General features: G+C 44.9%; 1 protein-coding gene across 1 annotated transcript; it reads left to right on the top strand.

Annotated features, from left to right (window-relative positions):
- Nucleotides 1–4: 4 nt before the first annotated feature.
- SLC25A19 (solute carrier family 25 member 19) lies at nucleotides 5–8,533 on the top strand. Its single transcript, XM_028716864.2, has 7 exons — nucleotides 5–151; nucleotides 1,179–1,359; nucleotides 2,507–2,662; nucleotides 4,598–4,768; nucleotides 6,138–6,321; nucleotides 6,809–6,939; nucleotides 7,794–8,533. The coding sequence occupies exons 2-7, from the start codon at nucleotides 1,228–1,230 to the stop codon at nucleotides 7,992–7,994; spliced, it is 975 nt and encodes a 324-aa protein (XP_028572697.2). The 5' UTR covers nucleotides 5–151; nucleotides 1,179–1,227; the 3' UTR covers nucleotides 7,995–8,533.
- Nucleotides 8,534–15,304: the final 6,771 nt, after the last annotated feature.

The following is a 15,304-nucleotide window of genomic DNA, read 5'->3' as shown; positions in this document are numbered from 1 at the left end:
TTTCCAACGCCGCCGGGCATGTGGGCGGAGCGAGCTTGTGCCGCCGCCCGGCCTTGTCACTTGGGCGGTAGTCGCCCTCCTTTGCTGCCGGGAGAAGCGCGTTGAGGAGGAGCTGCGGGCGCGAGCCTACGGGAGGGAGCCGCGACCCAAGGCAGGTGGCGGGGGGGGGGGTCCTACTGTGGGGCAGGGGAGGTGGGCGGCGCTAAAAGAATTAAGACACCGCCAATTGGTTCCCGCCACTCAAACTCCCCCCTTCAGGCCATGTCCTCTGGATGGCCCTTCAGCGGCGCTGCCTAGGTACTCTGCACATGCTCAGGCGGCGCTTCCTCCTGCACGATGGGATCTCTGCGCCGCCTTCCCATAGTCAAAGCCACGCCCGAGGCGGCTTACAACACGGAAAAGCACACAATTGTAGCAGAAGTAGTAGCGCACGATAAATGAAACGTCAAAAAGTACAAAGCCAAATTAAAACAACAGCGCCGCCCCTCGAATTTTGAGGGGGGTTTTTGTGTGGTGGTGGCAGTAGGGTCGCTTCAGGAATTGCAGATTTTCGGAGAGGCTCTCTTAAGGGAACCAGTGTGGTACAGTGGTTAAGAGTGTCGGATTTTTCGACTAAAAAATTAAAACACCTATACTGTTAATATACCAGTTGTAGCATGCCCAAAGCTTTGAGCATGGGATAGGCACCTGAGAAAAGCTAACTACAACTTTGAAACAGTCTGATTTGACTAGTATTGGAGCCATTGACTCTGTAACTAACCCATTTTATAAAGCAGTGTATGATTAGAAATGGAATATTTCTGTCCCCACTTCACAGTTTTTGAGGGATGTATATGAAAATACCTAAGGCCAGTTAGAGGAGACAATTCTGGAATAGGTTCTCTCAGTGTAAGGCAGCTTTGTATCTTCAAGAAAAGTTTCCTAAAAATGCACTGCCCTGCTGTCTGTTTGCTAGACTGTTCTGGATTGATCGTTTGTTTTTGCAGTGTAAATAATTATCTTCACATTCATTTTACAGTGTTGGAAAAATAAAATCCTATATTGGAACCAGAGTTTTCAATAGAAAAACATTAAGAAAGATGCATTGGGGTTATGACGGTCAATATTTTATTGTAGTAGCATTTTTGTATTTTCTCATCTGAAAAGCAGTAAACAAATATATATATTTAAATCACCAGTGTCCGCTAGCGTGAATGGATATTGAAGCTGCCTGTGGACCCTAGAGGGATGGTTGGCTATGACCCAGATTCCGAGTGTGCATCTCTTACAACCGTGGACATAGCAACAGCAGGATCTGCATCTGGGTTTGTCACTCGGGCAATGATCAGCCCCTTTGACGTCCTAAAGATTCGTTTTCAGGTACAGTTCACATAACAGTTACTGTGTTGCTACAATGAACAAACAAAAAGTTAAGCCATCAACCATGCCCATTGTATTCTCTATCAGTAAGCTGTATAGTTAGGAAGCTACAGTCATACCTCGGGTTAAATGTGCTTCAGGTGAGTGTTTTCAGGTTATGCTCCGCGTTACTTTTGGGTTTCGCCGCTCGCACATGCGCAGGCGCTCAAAATGACGTCATGTGCATGCACGGAAGCGGCGAATCACAACCCGCGCACAGGCAGACGTGGGTTGTGTTCGCTTCAGGATGCAAACAGGGCTCCGGAACGGATCCCGTTAACATCCAGAGGTACCACTGTATTCCTTTATGAGTCAACTTTCATGCAATTTTGCTCACACACTGTGAGGGACCAAGTCCCTCAGCCGTTGTAGCCAAAGATCTAGCGAACGCATTTATCTGTGCTGGCTGAAACCAGCTCTGGTACAGCTCTTTCTAGGCAGTCTCATAATAAGTGTTCTTAAATTGGACAGCCAGTTAAGTAAACTCATTCTCCAAGTCTCAATCCTTTATGTAGCTAAAAGCGCCATCAGTGCACAAGACAGAGGTATGAACAGACTTGAGAGGGACCCCAGCATTTGCATGAATACAAACATCTTTAAAAACCCCTAAAGAGGGCATGAAAAGAAAAGCAGACAGTGAGGACAGAGCACAATCATTGTGGCCACAGAACACTAGCTGGGACATTGAATAGCAGCATAGTGCAATCTTTTGTTATAGGCCCCACTTGTTTAACAGGCTTGTGTTACATGCAATTAGCATGCAAACACCTCAGAAGATGAAGTTAATTATCATGCCATTTGATTTTCGTAAGCCCTCTCTGCTTTAGAGATGTTGTGTGAAAACTGGTAATATACTCTTGACAGTTAGAATTATGAGAGCAGTACATGGCCTGGAAAGAGTTGAGAGAAGCACCCTAATTATTTAAACCAGGGATATGGAACCTGTAGTCCTCTGACTCTCAGCATATCTGACCATTCGCTAAGCTGGCTGGGACGATGTTCAACAACATGTGGAAAGCCACAGGTTTCATATCCCGAATTTAAACCATGAAGCAATTTACAGCGTATACATTAAAACTGAAAGCCAACTATGCCTGTCTTCTTTCAGCTTCAGATAGAGACATTTTCTGCCAGAAACCCCCAGGCTAAGTATCATGGCCTCTGGCAGGCTGTTTGCAAGATTTTCCAGGAAGAAAGGCTACCAGCTTTTTGGAAGGGCCATGTCCCTGCTCAGCTCCTCTCAGTTACCTATGGAGCTGTCCAGGTAAGAATTAGGAAATGTTTGGGATTAACTCTCTACCCTGAGTGTTTCATCTTTTCTAGAGACTTCCTCAGCAAATCTGTTTGTTATAGCTGCCTTTCCTTTATTTGCCCTCAATTACTAGTTTCACTTTTCTAAGGGCCAGTAATAGTAGTAGTAGTAACAACAACAACAACAACAACATCAACATTGTAATTTATAATAATAATAATATATTTATTGTCATTACCCCCTCTCAGGGACAACGAAATTATAAACTGCCCATCTGGGCATAACAAAGACTTCACGTTTTTGTCATCTGGACTCTTCCTGTGCTTTCTGACCATGTGCAAAGTACTTATGATGTTATTGTGTGGAAGGAATAATAAGGATCAGTTAATCCAAAACCCTTACACTCTCAGGGAGGCATCCATTCCAACTCCTTGCAGTTCCCTCCCCCCAAAGCCTCTCTTGCAGTTTGCGAAACCCTCTGTCTGATTTTTTTCATTGCAACTGCTAGTCTAATAAGTCCTCACTCCCTTCTTCTGTGTGGCGAGGTACAGAAGCCCCAGGCCTTTTATGAAGGTTTCCTGACAACCAGGAGAGGCTTTTCAGGAGGTAACAGTGAGGAGGAGGGATGGTGAAATATATATTGCATGAACTTTGCATTGGAAATGACCCTTTTCATCCAATGACTGCAAGTTGGTTTGTCATCCTGACCGTACTGTTGCTACGATCTTTCCATCCTTCTCTCTGATGACTGTAGTATAAATAGAGGACAAATAGATGGGTTTTAGTAACGTTTTGTTAGCATGCAGATCGACTTGCTGTAGGACACTAGTGTTCCTCAGTACTATACGATAGTAAAGGTGCGCAAACAGTGGTGCAGCTAGATGATTTAGCATCTGGACTGAATGGTCTTATAGTTCCTTCCCACCTTTAGGTGATAATGTATATTACGCTGAGCTTCTTTCATCCCTCCCCACTATCTCCCCAGAAAAACGTGTGGTGCAACCTGAGCCTTTGCATATTTGCTCAGAATTAAATCCTTTTGTGTTCAATAATCTTATTCCAAAGTAAGTGTGTGGATAAGCTTACACCCAATCTTTCACCCTGAGCTTTCACAGACATAAAGATAAGGGGGATGACAGTTTAGAGAGAAACAAAAAATGGGCAAAGCCAGGAAGGTGAAAGTTTGTCTCCCTACCCACCACTTACGATTCCATGCTTTACATAACTGCTGTATCTCCACTATGTTAGAGAGAGAGAGAGAGGAACCCAACTGTTTCCCAAATAAAAAATAGACAATGCTGCCAAATAAAATAAAAAAAGACTGAACATGTTCAGAGTTTCATGTTGTAAGCTCAATTATTCATAATGGCACCATCATAACTACAGAATTAGAACATGCTTTGCTTGTTTGGTCCTGATACTGAAAACCCCTGCAGTATGGAGAGTGCAGTCTGGACCACCTTCCAACTCTGCCTCAGCCCTGCTTAGGTCAGTTGTACAACTTCACTGAAAATTGCCAGACTAGAATTAATAGAGAATTCAGGGACACCGTAGGTGGTGGTCTTGGGAATTGAGAAAAGACAGACAACACAATTGCAGTGATACCATCCAGGAAACCTAACATCCAGCCATAGCAGTTGAGCTGAAACCTGATGGCAATGATACACAAGACATGATGGTCCAGTACTAGTAACTTCCCATTCAGCTGCTTATGCTGCTACTGCCACCTCCTCACAAGGGGTGCAGCTGAAGTGGTATGAGACAGAATGCCTCTTCTTATTTACTTGTATTAAAAATAGATAATTTCTTTTACAAATGTTACTGTGATGTGTGTGGCTGGGCTGCAGTGGAGATTTTAGGTGATAGGTTTCATTCTCACTGTGGGTGGCAACCATATTTCTTACCTAAACTGATGGTGTTCATCTCTTGTTTTTCTTTCTATGCAAGTTTGTAAGCTTTGAGTTTCTGACGAAGTTGGTGCACCAGGGCACATCTTATGATGCCAGAGGCTTCACTGTGCAGTTTTTCTGCGGCGGCCTGTCTGCTTCTGCTGCCACTGTGGCGGTTCAGCCCCTGGACACACTGCGTACCCGCTTGGCTGCCCAAGGTGAGCCAAAGGTAAGAAATGGGTGAGAAGCTTTCCCCCTGCCAAATCTGTCTCCTCTGTCTGCTGTGTGCATCCTTTCCTAGTTGGTTCTGCTCCCACCAATTTAGGTGATGGTCATTTGGTGATCTTGGAAGCACATGGCGGTTTCTTTATTTAATTACAGGATTGAGAATGAGCAGCCACAGGCCATAGGCCCTTGGGCTCCCTTCCACTCCTTTCCCCATGCACAAGAGGAGATGGGAAGCTTCTGCATTTGCTATTTTGTTTGAATGTAGCCAACTATGGTTTGCACAAACCATTAGGAAGAATATAGTGGTACCTTGGTTTACAACCATAATCTGTTCCGGAGGTCCGTTTGTAAACCAAAACAGGTTGTAACCCAAGGCGCACTTTCGCCAATGGGGCCTCCCCAAAAAATTTGTTCGTAATAAAAAAATAATAAGTTGTGATCCAAAAAAAGGTTGCAAGCCGGGACATGCACTTCTGGGTTTGACGTGTTTGTAATCCAAAACGTATGCAAACCAAGACACATGCAAACCAAGGTACCACTGTATAGCCAATTTACCAAGTGGTAAAGATTTTCTACCACACAGTTCCTTAGTCATAGATATTAATGAAAACATTGTGTGAATTATTATTTTTCTGCCCCACATGCTTGTATATAGTAAAGGTTGGGGGCTTTATCAAATGGTAAGATTTCCCCACATCTACCAATTGTGGAGTTAGTAATTGATGCTTCCCCTCCCCCAACACAAATCTAAATTTTGGGCCCAGGGTCTTCCCTTCTGTCTCCAGAAAAATGATGGTTTTGAATTCAGAACAATCGGTAATTTGCAGAAATATGCTCAATTAGCATGACACGCCTTCACGCAGCGCATAGTTAATAGAACTTGCCCCCACAGGAGGCTGTGTTGGCCACCAATTAGGTTAGCTTTGAAAGAATACCAGTTGCCAGAAACTGGAGAGGAGGAGATTGTCCTTGAGCTTGGACTCTCCCTGTGGGCTTCCCAAAGGTATGTGGTTGGTGAAAACAGGATTTTTTATCTAGGTGGGCCATAGGCCTGGTTGGGTAGGCTCGTCTTATGATAAATAATTCTGTCTTACCCTTTATAGAGTTTAGGTCTTAGAGGAGCAAGGTTTAGTATGCCGCTTGCAAGATCATGGCAAGTGGGTAAGGTAGGAAAATTTGACTGGACATTTTAAGGTGGAATTTGATTGGTATGAAAAGTATGTGCAGAAGCTCCACTCCATAAACTCTGGAGCTTTTTGTGAGCGTTACTGAAGCCTGACTTACACACTGATGCATGTAGAGCAATAAATATCATAGGCCTCTGTTAATGGGGCACACAAGGAAACATACTCACCCATCAATTGTTTTAGATTTACAGGAACTTCCGCCATGCTGTAGCATGTGTGTACCAGCAAGAAGGGCTGTTGAGTTTTTATAAGGGGCTCAGCCCTACTCTCATTGCCATTGTCCCTTATGCTGGCTTCCAGTTTTCCTTCTATAGTCTCCTGAAGAAACTGTATGACTGGATCGTTCCAAGTGAAGAAATGAAAACAGGTTAGTCCTGGGGGTTGGAAAAGTGTTGGGGGGGGAATTGTCTGTGCTCCTGTGTAACACCCCCACCCACCCTAGTTTTTTATTTTAAATAACTTTTTATTAGGCTTTATAAACAAGGATCATATAAATAATACATGATACAAATAAATAGACCAAGTCTTCTACTGTCATTTGAATATCAGAAAAATAGTGCGCTAAATTTGCAGTAATATCGACAACATCTGGTTCCTTCTTAGTGGTCAGTGCTTTTGGTTCATGAATCCCACCCACTTCAGTTGATGCAGTCTGTCACTAAGTTGTACATAGTTGTGCTTGGAAAGTTGCTCCAAGGGCTCCAGCTGTTAGTTTTTCTTGTAAATCACTGCTTAGTAAAAGTGCTCTATGGATAACTAATCGTAATAACACTGGAAGCCTTTAACTAATTCCTGTCTTAAGCTACCGATCAGTTCTGAAACACATCCCTCAACTCCAGACTTCTCTTTTTCAGGTAATATTAAAAACTTTGTCTGCGGCAGCTGTGCTGGCGTCCTCAGCAAAACCCTCACTTATCCTTTTGACCTGTTCAAGAAAAGACTGCAGGTAGCTGGCTTTGAGCAAGCCCGGGCAGCATTTGGGCAGGTGAGAGACGTTTCAAATTGCAGGGATCTTTCTGCCTCCCTTTTTTGTGTGTGTACCTAACGTAGCCCACAATTTATGTAAACCAGGTGGATAAATTGAAAGTAAAATCTGAAACAACCTAGTCTTAAACTATAAAAGGATAACTTTATAACAGCATTGTGTGACGTAAGGGCAGTGTGGCACTAAAATTAAGAATCCCACTGCTTATTTGGAGCTGTGTGATGGAGGAACAAAATGGGTTCATTGGAGATGCTACTGGAAAACTGGTCTTATCCTCATTGACCAGAGAACTATGTGACCAATTACACAATCAGTATATTTGTTACTTTTAAAATACTAATGTGCACACATTGAATTGATCCTGGAAACAAACTGGCAACCAGTTTTAAAACAGGGGTTGTATGTGATCTAAAGGGAATTTGATCTAAGTGCTGTATTTTGGACCAATTGTAGTTCCTGGGCCGTTTTCAAGGGCAGTCTTGAATCTTTTCAGGATTCAGCCTCAAATTTTTTGGCCCACATCCAGCCCATCTTCCTTCAAGCACAGGCTTAGCAGCTCATCAAGCCTCTCTTGATTCAGATGGAGCAGAGAGATGGAGCTGCGTGTCATTTTCATATCATGGATAACTTTACTCCAGATCTCTTTGCAACAGCTTCCAGAAATTTCACATATATATATTCCGTTCACAATCAGTTCGTGGTTTGACATCCTAATCCATTAGCTGATGGTTTCTGCAAACCACTGTTTCCAATAATAGTACAAAACGGGAAGTTGAGTTCTGCTACAAACTGCACAAGGTTTCTTAACGGGCTGGATTTGTGCCATCCCTCACTCCATTCTCTTTCCCCCCCAGGTGCGGACGTACAGTGGCTTAGTGGACTGTGCCCAACAAATTGCACGGGATGAAGGAGCCAGAGGATTCTTCAAGGGCCTCTCGCCAAGCTTGCTGAAGGCTGCGTTTGCAACGGGCTTCACCTTTTTCTGGTATGAGATCTTCTGCAGTTTCCTGCGTGCCGTGAAGTACCCCAATGGCCCCAAAAAGCAGGAAGGCTGATATAAGAGCTCCTGTCTGCGGAGCCTGAAACATTAATCTGTCGGCCACACTGTCATATGTGGGGAGCGAGGTGTGGAATGTGGATTGTGGGGGGTGTTTGCAGAGTGGCAACGTTTGTCTCTTTGCCAAAGCCCAGAAAGCACCTTACTACTATGTTTGGCCCAAATGAAAGGAGATTGCCTTCTGCAGCTTCTACCAAGGACATTGTGGGCCTCTCTTTTCTCTCTGGAGCACTTCCTGTCATGCCTCCCATGAGCACTTCTTGTCTTGCCTTCTATGGAACAGGCATTAACACTGGGAGGAAGCTTACAGATATTGCTATTGAGGCCCTCCCATCTTAGCTAAGTTCAATGGGGAATGTTCTTTACCCACCGGCAAATCTCCCTCTGCTTTCCCCCCATCTTCTCATGACTGGGGCTGCTCTAACTGCTTTGAATCAAACCCTGACTTGACCTGCTCACATCCACCTTAACTCTCCGGGGACACAGTTGCCAGCCCAGCTTCTCCAGCATTGACATTTTGTGGTGTTTACCTTAAACCGGAGCAGCTGCCTGTTAGACAGCGGGCTGCACTGGTGGTTCAGAATAGGCAGCAGAACTGCCGGGGGGCGGGGTGCTGCTCCATTAGGACCAATGAGACTCTGCCCCCACAAACTTCAGCTTAATCTCAGTGGCAGTGCCTGTCAGCTTCCTCCTCTTTGTAGGGAGGATAATAGGGAATTAACTAGAACTAGCTGGCTCTTCCTCTCATTGGTTCTGGCTCCACCTGCTGGTCTGTCAGTCCCAATGGGCACCAGCCAGCACTGGAAGCAGCTGCAGCTTATCATCAGTCCTTGTTTGTCCTTGCCTCTTGTGGGTGGTCTTAGAGGGCATCATGGTGTTTTATCAAGGACGGAGCAAATTCTATAATAAATAAAAAAGCAGTGGGGTCCAAACAAAGGGAGGCCTGCAGAAGAGTGGATAACCACCTGCTCCCTTCCTGCCTTCTGTGCCAGTTCTATTGATGCTTGTGTGTCCCATATAAGCACTTTTTTTTAAATCACCTGCCCAAAATTGCTAATGTGGCCAGTATAGTTTTGCAATAGGCCCACAAAAAAGGTGCCAACATTTTCCTTTTTATATAGTCTTGACTTCTGCACTCCTACCTTAACGCACACGTACTGAACTGAAAACTGGGGGAAGTTTCTTTCTGAACATAGCCCAAGTCTTTTAGTTTTGAATACTAATGAAGAAAATGCCTTGTGATACTGATACTTAATCAATATTTTGATAACTGCTCCAAAATAAGTTTATCCCCTGGCAGATCATCTCAGGCACAGGTTTCCAGCACAAGTGAAATAGCTACTTATCTGCAATAAACTGACTCCAGTATAATATTTAGCAAACAAAGAGCTAAACTAAACTACCATTTCTCCAACTGAATTTGCCCAGTCTTCTAAATGAAGAAACCTGCAAGGAAAACCAGTCTGCAAACATGTCTGTGCAATGCTATACATGCAGACTTGGAAGCAGGTCCCTCTAAGTTAAATTAGACTTAAATGTGTTTAGGATTGCAGCCTTCAAATATGTCCAGAGTATTGGGGTGCTGAAGACTGGATCTATGTTCTTAAAGGAAAGACTCCATTTGCTCATCCATCTGTAGTTTTATTGGTCTGCTGGCAGTTGTGCTGTGCTCTTCATTAAATATAGAGTAGCATTTTGGCATATAGAGTAGTTTTAAAGATCTGTTCCAATAAACTGGGTGCACTCATGCCAATTCTTTTTGCTTGCTGGAGAAGAAGGCAGTTTTCCTAATTTCAGTGTGGTAATAAGCTTTAAAAAAATAGGCACCTTTCTGTAACAAGACACTGTATCAGATGGCTAACCTGTACGTCACAACTCTCATCGCCCCTAATTATCAGCTCTGCTGACTGGTAATGAGGAACATGCACTACAGCATGTCTCAGCAGTTTGGGGAACAGAGAGAGAAATGTCTTTGCAGCCTTACAAATCAAGGAGCTGTCTGGGCTGGGATCCAATGAAAACCACCCAGCTCTTGCATCAGACAGAGTTCCCACCCTAGGTTCTCCTCCCACAGTGTGGGCGCCACTGTGTGGGCCACACCCGTTCAGCCACACCACTGACTTGGACAGGACAGTGGGTGGAGATGTACTCATGTTTCCATCTGTTGCTACACAAGACAGATGTGAGACCTCTCATATTAAGCAGATTCTTATACAATCTTCAGAGCTAAGGGGTCTTATTTCAGAGGCCATGGGATCATTTGTGCTGGATCAGTAAAGCCGTAGCCATATCACCCAGGAACAGAAAAATCAGAAATGTTCATTCTGGTCACTTTCTGCTTTTTTGCCTGTTAAGAAAGGATTCTTCCTCATACATGTTTTGGAACAGTCCATGCTCTGTTTACTGTGTATTGCTGGAAGAGAATTTGACTGTACAAACCCTTGAGTTACATACACCAAGAATGAAGCTTGTCTGTACTTCCTGAAATGTTTACACTGGGAAGGGGAACAGCTGCCCGCGCACCCTCCTTTCAAAGAACTGTTTAGCAAGTTGATTCAGGATCCTTTATAACATTCACTTTGGGCAGAATGGCATGTTTGTGGGTCCTGAACATACATTGCTAATGTGTGAAGGTGCATTTGCAGAGGAGCATCAGAGGCAGAAGGTAGGAGATGCCTAACTGGAAATCAGGCAGGCAGGAAGAGATATGGCCTCATGAGAATGAATTGGTCGTGGGAAGCTGATGCCACCACCAGCACTTACTCACTGGTTGTCACATGCAATTGCCCCCACAACCCTGTATGTTGGCTTATCAACATGAATTCAGCAATGTATAGTTTCACCCTCACTGTGACATTGGATGTAAGTGAAGAAGCCAGCCAAAATTGCAGTTGTTTTTGCCTTTAGAAGGTGGTATTTATTGTAATGTTAAGGGGAAGTTGCGCGTTCAGGTGCACAGACTCCTGAATATGGCAATAGTATGCACACCCCCACTTTCTGTGCTCAGGTTGTGCCTGTCACTCTGCATTAGAGGTTTTCACAACTGACCACAGAGTGCTTTTTCTGTAATATCCAAAGTTACTCTCATTTATAGTTCTGATGTGGCAAAAGCAGCCCAGTGTGTATCTCTAGGGTTTATGAATAAGATGGTTCTACCTTGAAGTAATCCTGCTGCTCGTTTTCCAAACCTCTTTTGACTATATAGGCTAATTTTAATCTTGTGCCTTATCCCACCACCATGTCAATATGCACTTTACAAAGCTAAGCCTTGAAGTCCAGTGGTTCACTGAACGTCATAGGTAGCATTAGGAGCTCAGCACTCCCTCCCCCTCGAATGGGGGGGGGTAGTTGAAAGTGGTGACATGAGCACCTGTACTGTTGAGAACTCTACTGAAGTATCTAATGCATTCAAGGCCCTATACTGATTTCTAGTAGAGGATATGATATTGAGCTGCAAGTCTAGGATTGTACATCTCAAGATGCTTGCAGAAAGCACTTTGTTTGTGTATACAGATGCACAAAAAACAAATGTTTCAGGATCAATTATTGAGGATTTTTAGAGTTTTTTTTCCAACTCATGTTGTTGCATCAAGGCTTAATTTATTACAGCATTTGTATTCTTCATATATAAGCATATATATTTTTCAATGTGGAGGGCTAAGGATTTGCATATGCCTCAGATTTTCACCCTGTGTGAAAGATGTACTGCTCTTGGAAGAAAGATAATAAATATATTTGACATAAATCTGTCCTACTTTTTGTGTGTGACACCTATCAATCATGTCTTGTCTTAAAAAATCTGGCGGAGAAGCGCCTTGCAAGCATTTTTTTCCTTCTTCTGCACACAAACAGTGACCTGGGAAGGACTGGGCCACAGGTGTTCTGAAGGTGAAACCAGACGTATACACATCCTAAAGTCTCTTGCAAGCAGCATAATCAATATGTGTTGTGCTTTGGGAATCTCTTGCTAAATACAGGGGGTGGGATTCAACTAACTAGCCCCACTATTGGAAGCCTGTGCAAGGACTTGCACTAGTGCTGCAGGGCTCCTCCACCCCTGCTCACACCCCTGAAATTGGCTCTGGCCTGTGGCTGAGACCCAAGAATAGCATGAGGGGCGAAGAGGACGGGGTGGGGTGGTTCATTCTGACTGGCAAAGCACTGCACCAAATTCATCCTAAAGTGTGTATGATATGAAGTATTTTGGCAGTTCAGAATTAGGATGTAGATTGGACGTTGACCAGAAAAACAGCCTGGCCTGCTTCTGGTCTTTTAATAGCAGCTTGATGCAGAAATCAGCAGATGAAACTCTTCACAGCATTGAGACAAATGTTCTCACTGACTAAGCTCTGTGCATCAGGCTGCTGTTAAAAGCACACACAGAAGCAGGGAATGGTTGGAAAGTTGGCACCTCCAGACGGAGATGAAAACAATAGCACTAGCTGGCTGTTAATTAGCTGGATTCCAGCGGAAATGGAACATAGCCTGTATATCATGTGCCAATATTTGATTCGCTTCAAAGTTCACAGCTGAATTCACAAGAGGGTGCTGTTGTCACACAAGAAGGAGCAACACTATGCTCATTTTGTCTTGCAAAGCTGTGGTATCTTAATTAGATCAGCATAAGCTGGGTCAGTCCAAGAGGCATGAAGGACTATTAAAACAACAGATGGCTGACCTAATTGGTGCAGACAATACTACTGGGTGATTTATCCCACGCATCAAAAAGTAGGCCTAAGTACTGTCCAGGAAGGCAGGATTAATGCTGTTTTCACGTCAAGTGTTTTGCTCCAGGGAAGGGTGTCAATGGAATTAAGCTGGAAGTGTTCTAAACAGAATGCTGTCTATTAGAGGTAAGGTGACTAATGCATTGTATGGATGTGGCTAAGGGATGGAGGACCCTGCCTTCTTTGGCCACGTATACCACAGGGATTCAAAGTAAGTACCTGCTGCTGAAGTTAAGGTTGGGGTAAAATGCTGCTGTTTCACAAAGGTAAGTGTGAGCATACCATCTTTCAACTGTTTTATCCATTTTGAGCAGGGATGGGGAATACTCCCAATGTTCTTGGGTTCTAACTCCTATAATCCCAGCCAGCATGACCGATAATTGGGGGGGTTGTTAGTCTAACAGCATGGGAAGACCGAGCACCACAGATTCTTCATCCCCAATTCTGAGCATAAGAAGCTTCCTTGTGTTGGGTCACAGTATTAGTTTATGTGGCCTAGGAGTGGCAGGGATCATTTTCATCCCCTAGCTGTAACCTGCTGCACATGCTGTTCCACTGTGCTACTGCTGTATCCATCCTACCCTTCTCCAGTGTTTCATCTTCAAAAGCAACATCATTGTCTCTGGATATAGGAATTTTGATGTCCAGTTGCTCCCTAGAGTTACCAGTGCCCTAGTCTTGTGTATGCATTACTGCTTACTCTTGTGTGCTCCCACCACAGGTGTTTGAAACTGAGTACACATTATGTTTGCGGGTGGCGCTGTGGGTAAAAGCCTCAGCGCCTAGGGCTTGCCGATCGAAAGGTCGGCGGTTCGAATCCCCGCAGCGGGGTGCGCTCCCGTTGCTCGGTCCCAGCGCCTGCCAACCTAGCAGTTCGAAAGCACCCCCAGGTGCAAGTAGATAAATAGGGACCACTTACTGGCGGGAAGGTAAACGGCGTTTCCGTGTGCTGCGCTGGCTCGCCAGATGCAGCTTTGTCACGCTGGCCACGTGACCCGGAAGTGTCTCCGGACAGCGCTGGCCCCTGGCCTCTTAAGTGAGATGGGCGCACAACCCCAGAGTCTGTCAAGACTGGCCCGTACGGGCAGGGGTACCTTTACCTTTACCTTTTTACACATTATGTTGCACACAATCCATAGGTATTCTGTGGTTTCCTGAGAAATACTCCTGTTTCAATCACTTTCCCTCAAAGCAGGTTCCGTCATATTTGAAAAGGCATGGAAGGCATGGTTAAGCTGAGGTGTGTACCTTTGGGAGAGCAGTTGCACATGCACAGATGACAGCTTTGTTGAATAGGAGTTTGGTGCAGGGGAACAAGCAGACCAGGACCTGGGAGACCATGGTTCAAATCTCTACTCATCCATAAAGTTCACTGGGTAACCGTGGGTCAGTCACTGCCTCTCAGCCTAACCTACCTCACAGGGTTGTTGTGGGGATTAAATGAAGGGGGGAGAACCATGTACACCACCTTATGCTCCTTGGAGAAAAGGTGGGATATAAATTCAATAAATGAATAAATAATGCTCACTGATAGCTTGACATACGTACATTAGCTCAGCTGTGGTTCCTGCATTGCAGTGGAGTGGATCAGATGACTCTTCAGGTCCCTTCCAACTCTACAATTCTGTGATTAACTATGTGATCAGCGGAATATGCCCATTAACACCACACTTTTGGTATTGATCTGTCAATATTGCTTTGTACCCTGAATGAAGAGGGATTAGGACTGCACTTGCCGGTTCTGTACCCCATGCTAATTGTATTTTAATATTCTGTTGGAAGCCGCCCAGAGTATGTATGTATGTATAAGTAAGTAAGTAAGTAAGTAAGTAAGTAAGTAAGTAAGTAAGTAAGTAAGTAAATAAATAATTCCCAGCGGTCATGCCTCTTTAGCAGCTGAACAAGCATATGAACAGGTCTTGTGCCTGCACTGCTGTAGATACACATCCATAGTGGGTCTTCTGAGCAATCCTATAACCCAGAGATTTTCAACCTTTTTGAGTCCACCGCTCCCTTGACCGACTATGTTCTTTTTGCGGCACCCCTGTGGGGCTCAGGAGCCCAGTTATGTCACCCCTAGCCGGCAGCCCCTCACCCCTTTTCAAACACTCTCCCTTGTGGAGTGTTTCCTCAGCCTCCTCTCCTCTCCCCTCTCCTTGGGAGTCTTCTGGGCAGCCGCCCCTGGTCTCTGAGCAACCCCACCCCAATGAGAGGTTCCTCCTTATACTGCCCCAGAGGGGTCTGGGAAGAGGATGCCCAATGGAGACTGGCCAAAGGTGAATGTAAGGCTACCATCTTACCCACCTTGGAAGGCAACGGGCACCGTTGGGCCTGCATGGCAGAAAGGCTCCTCTTTGGTGCCAGGCTCTCGGATCACAGTCAGGCCTTGCACACAGCAAGAACAAGAAAGGCCTGTCTGCCCAGCCTCCCACTTGTCTGTCCATTCCCAACAGCAAGGGCTGGCAAACTGGCTGGCTGGGTTCCTCGCCCGCCTCAGCTCCTGGCAACCAGCACCCCATGGCCAGCACCAGAGGCACCATTCGCCTGCAGAGCTTGTAGCCAGGGCTTCTGCAACAAACAG

The sequence above is a fragment of the Podarcis muralis genome, chromosome 2 (genome assembly GCF_964188315.1).
Source record: "Podarcis muralis chromosome 2, rPodMur119.hap1.1, whole genome shotgun sequence".
Classification (NCBI taxonomy): Eukaryota; Metazoa; Chordata; class Lepidosauria; order Squamata; family Lacertidae; genus Podarcis; species Podarcis muralis.
This window is presented reverse-complemented; position numbering and strand designations above follow the sequence as displayed.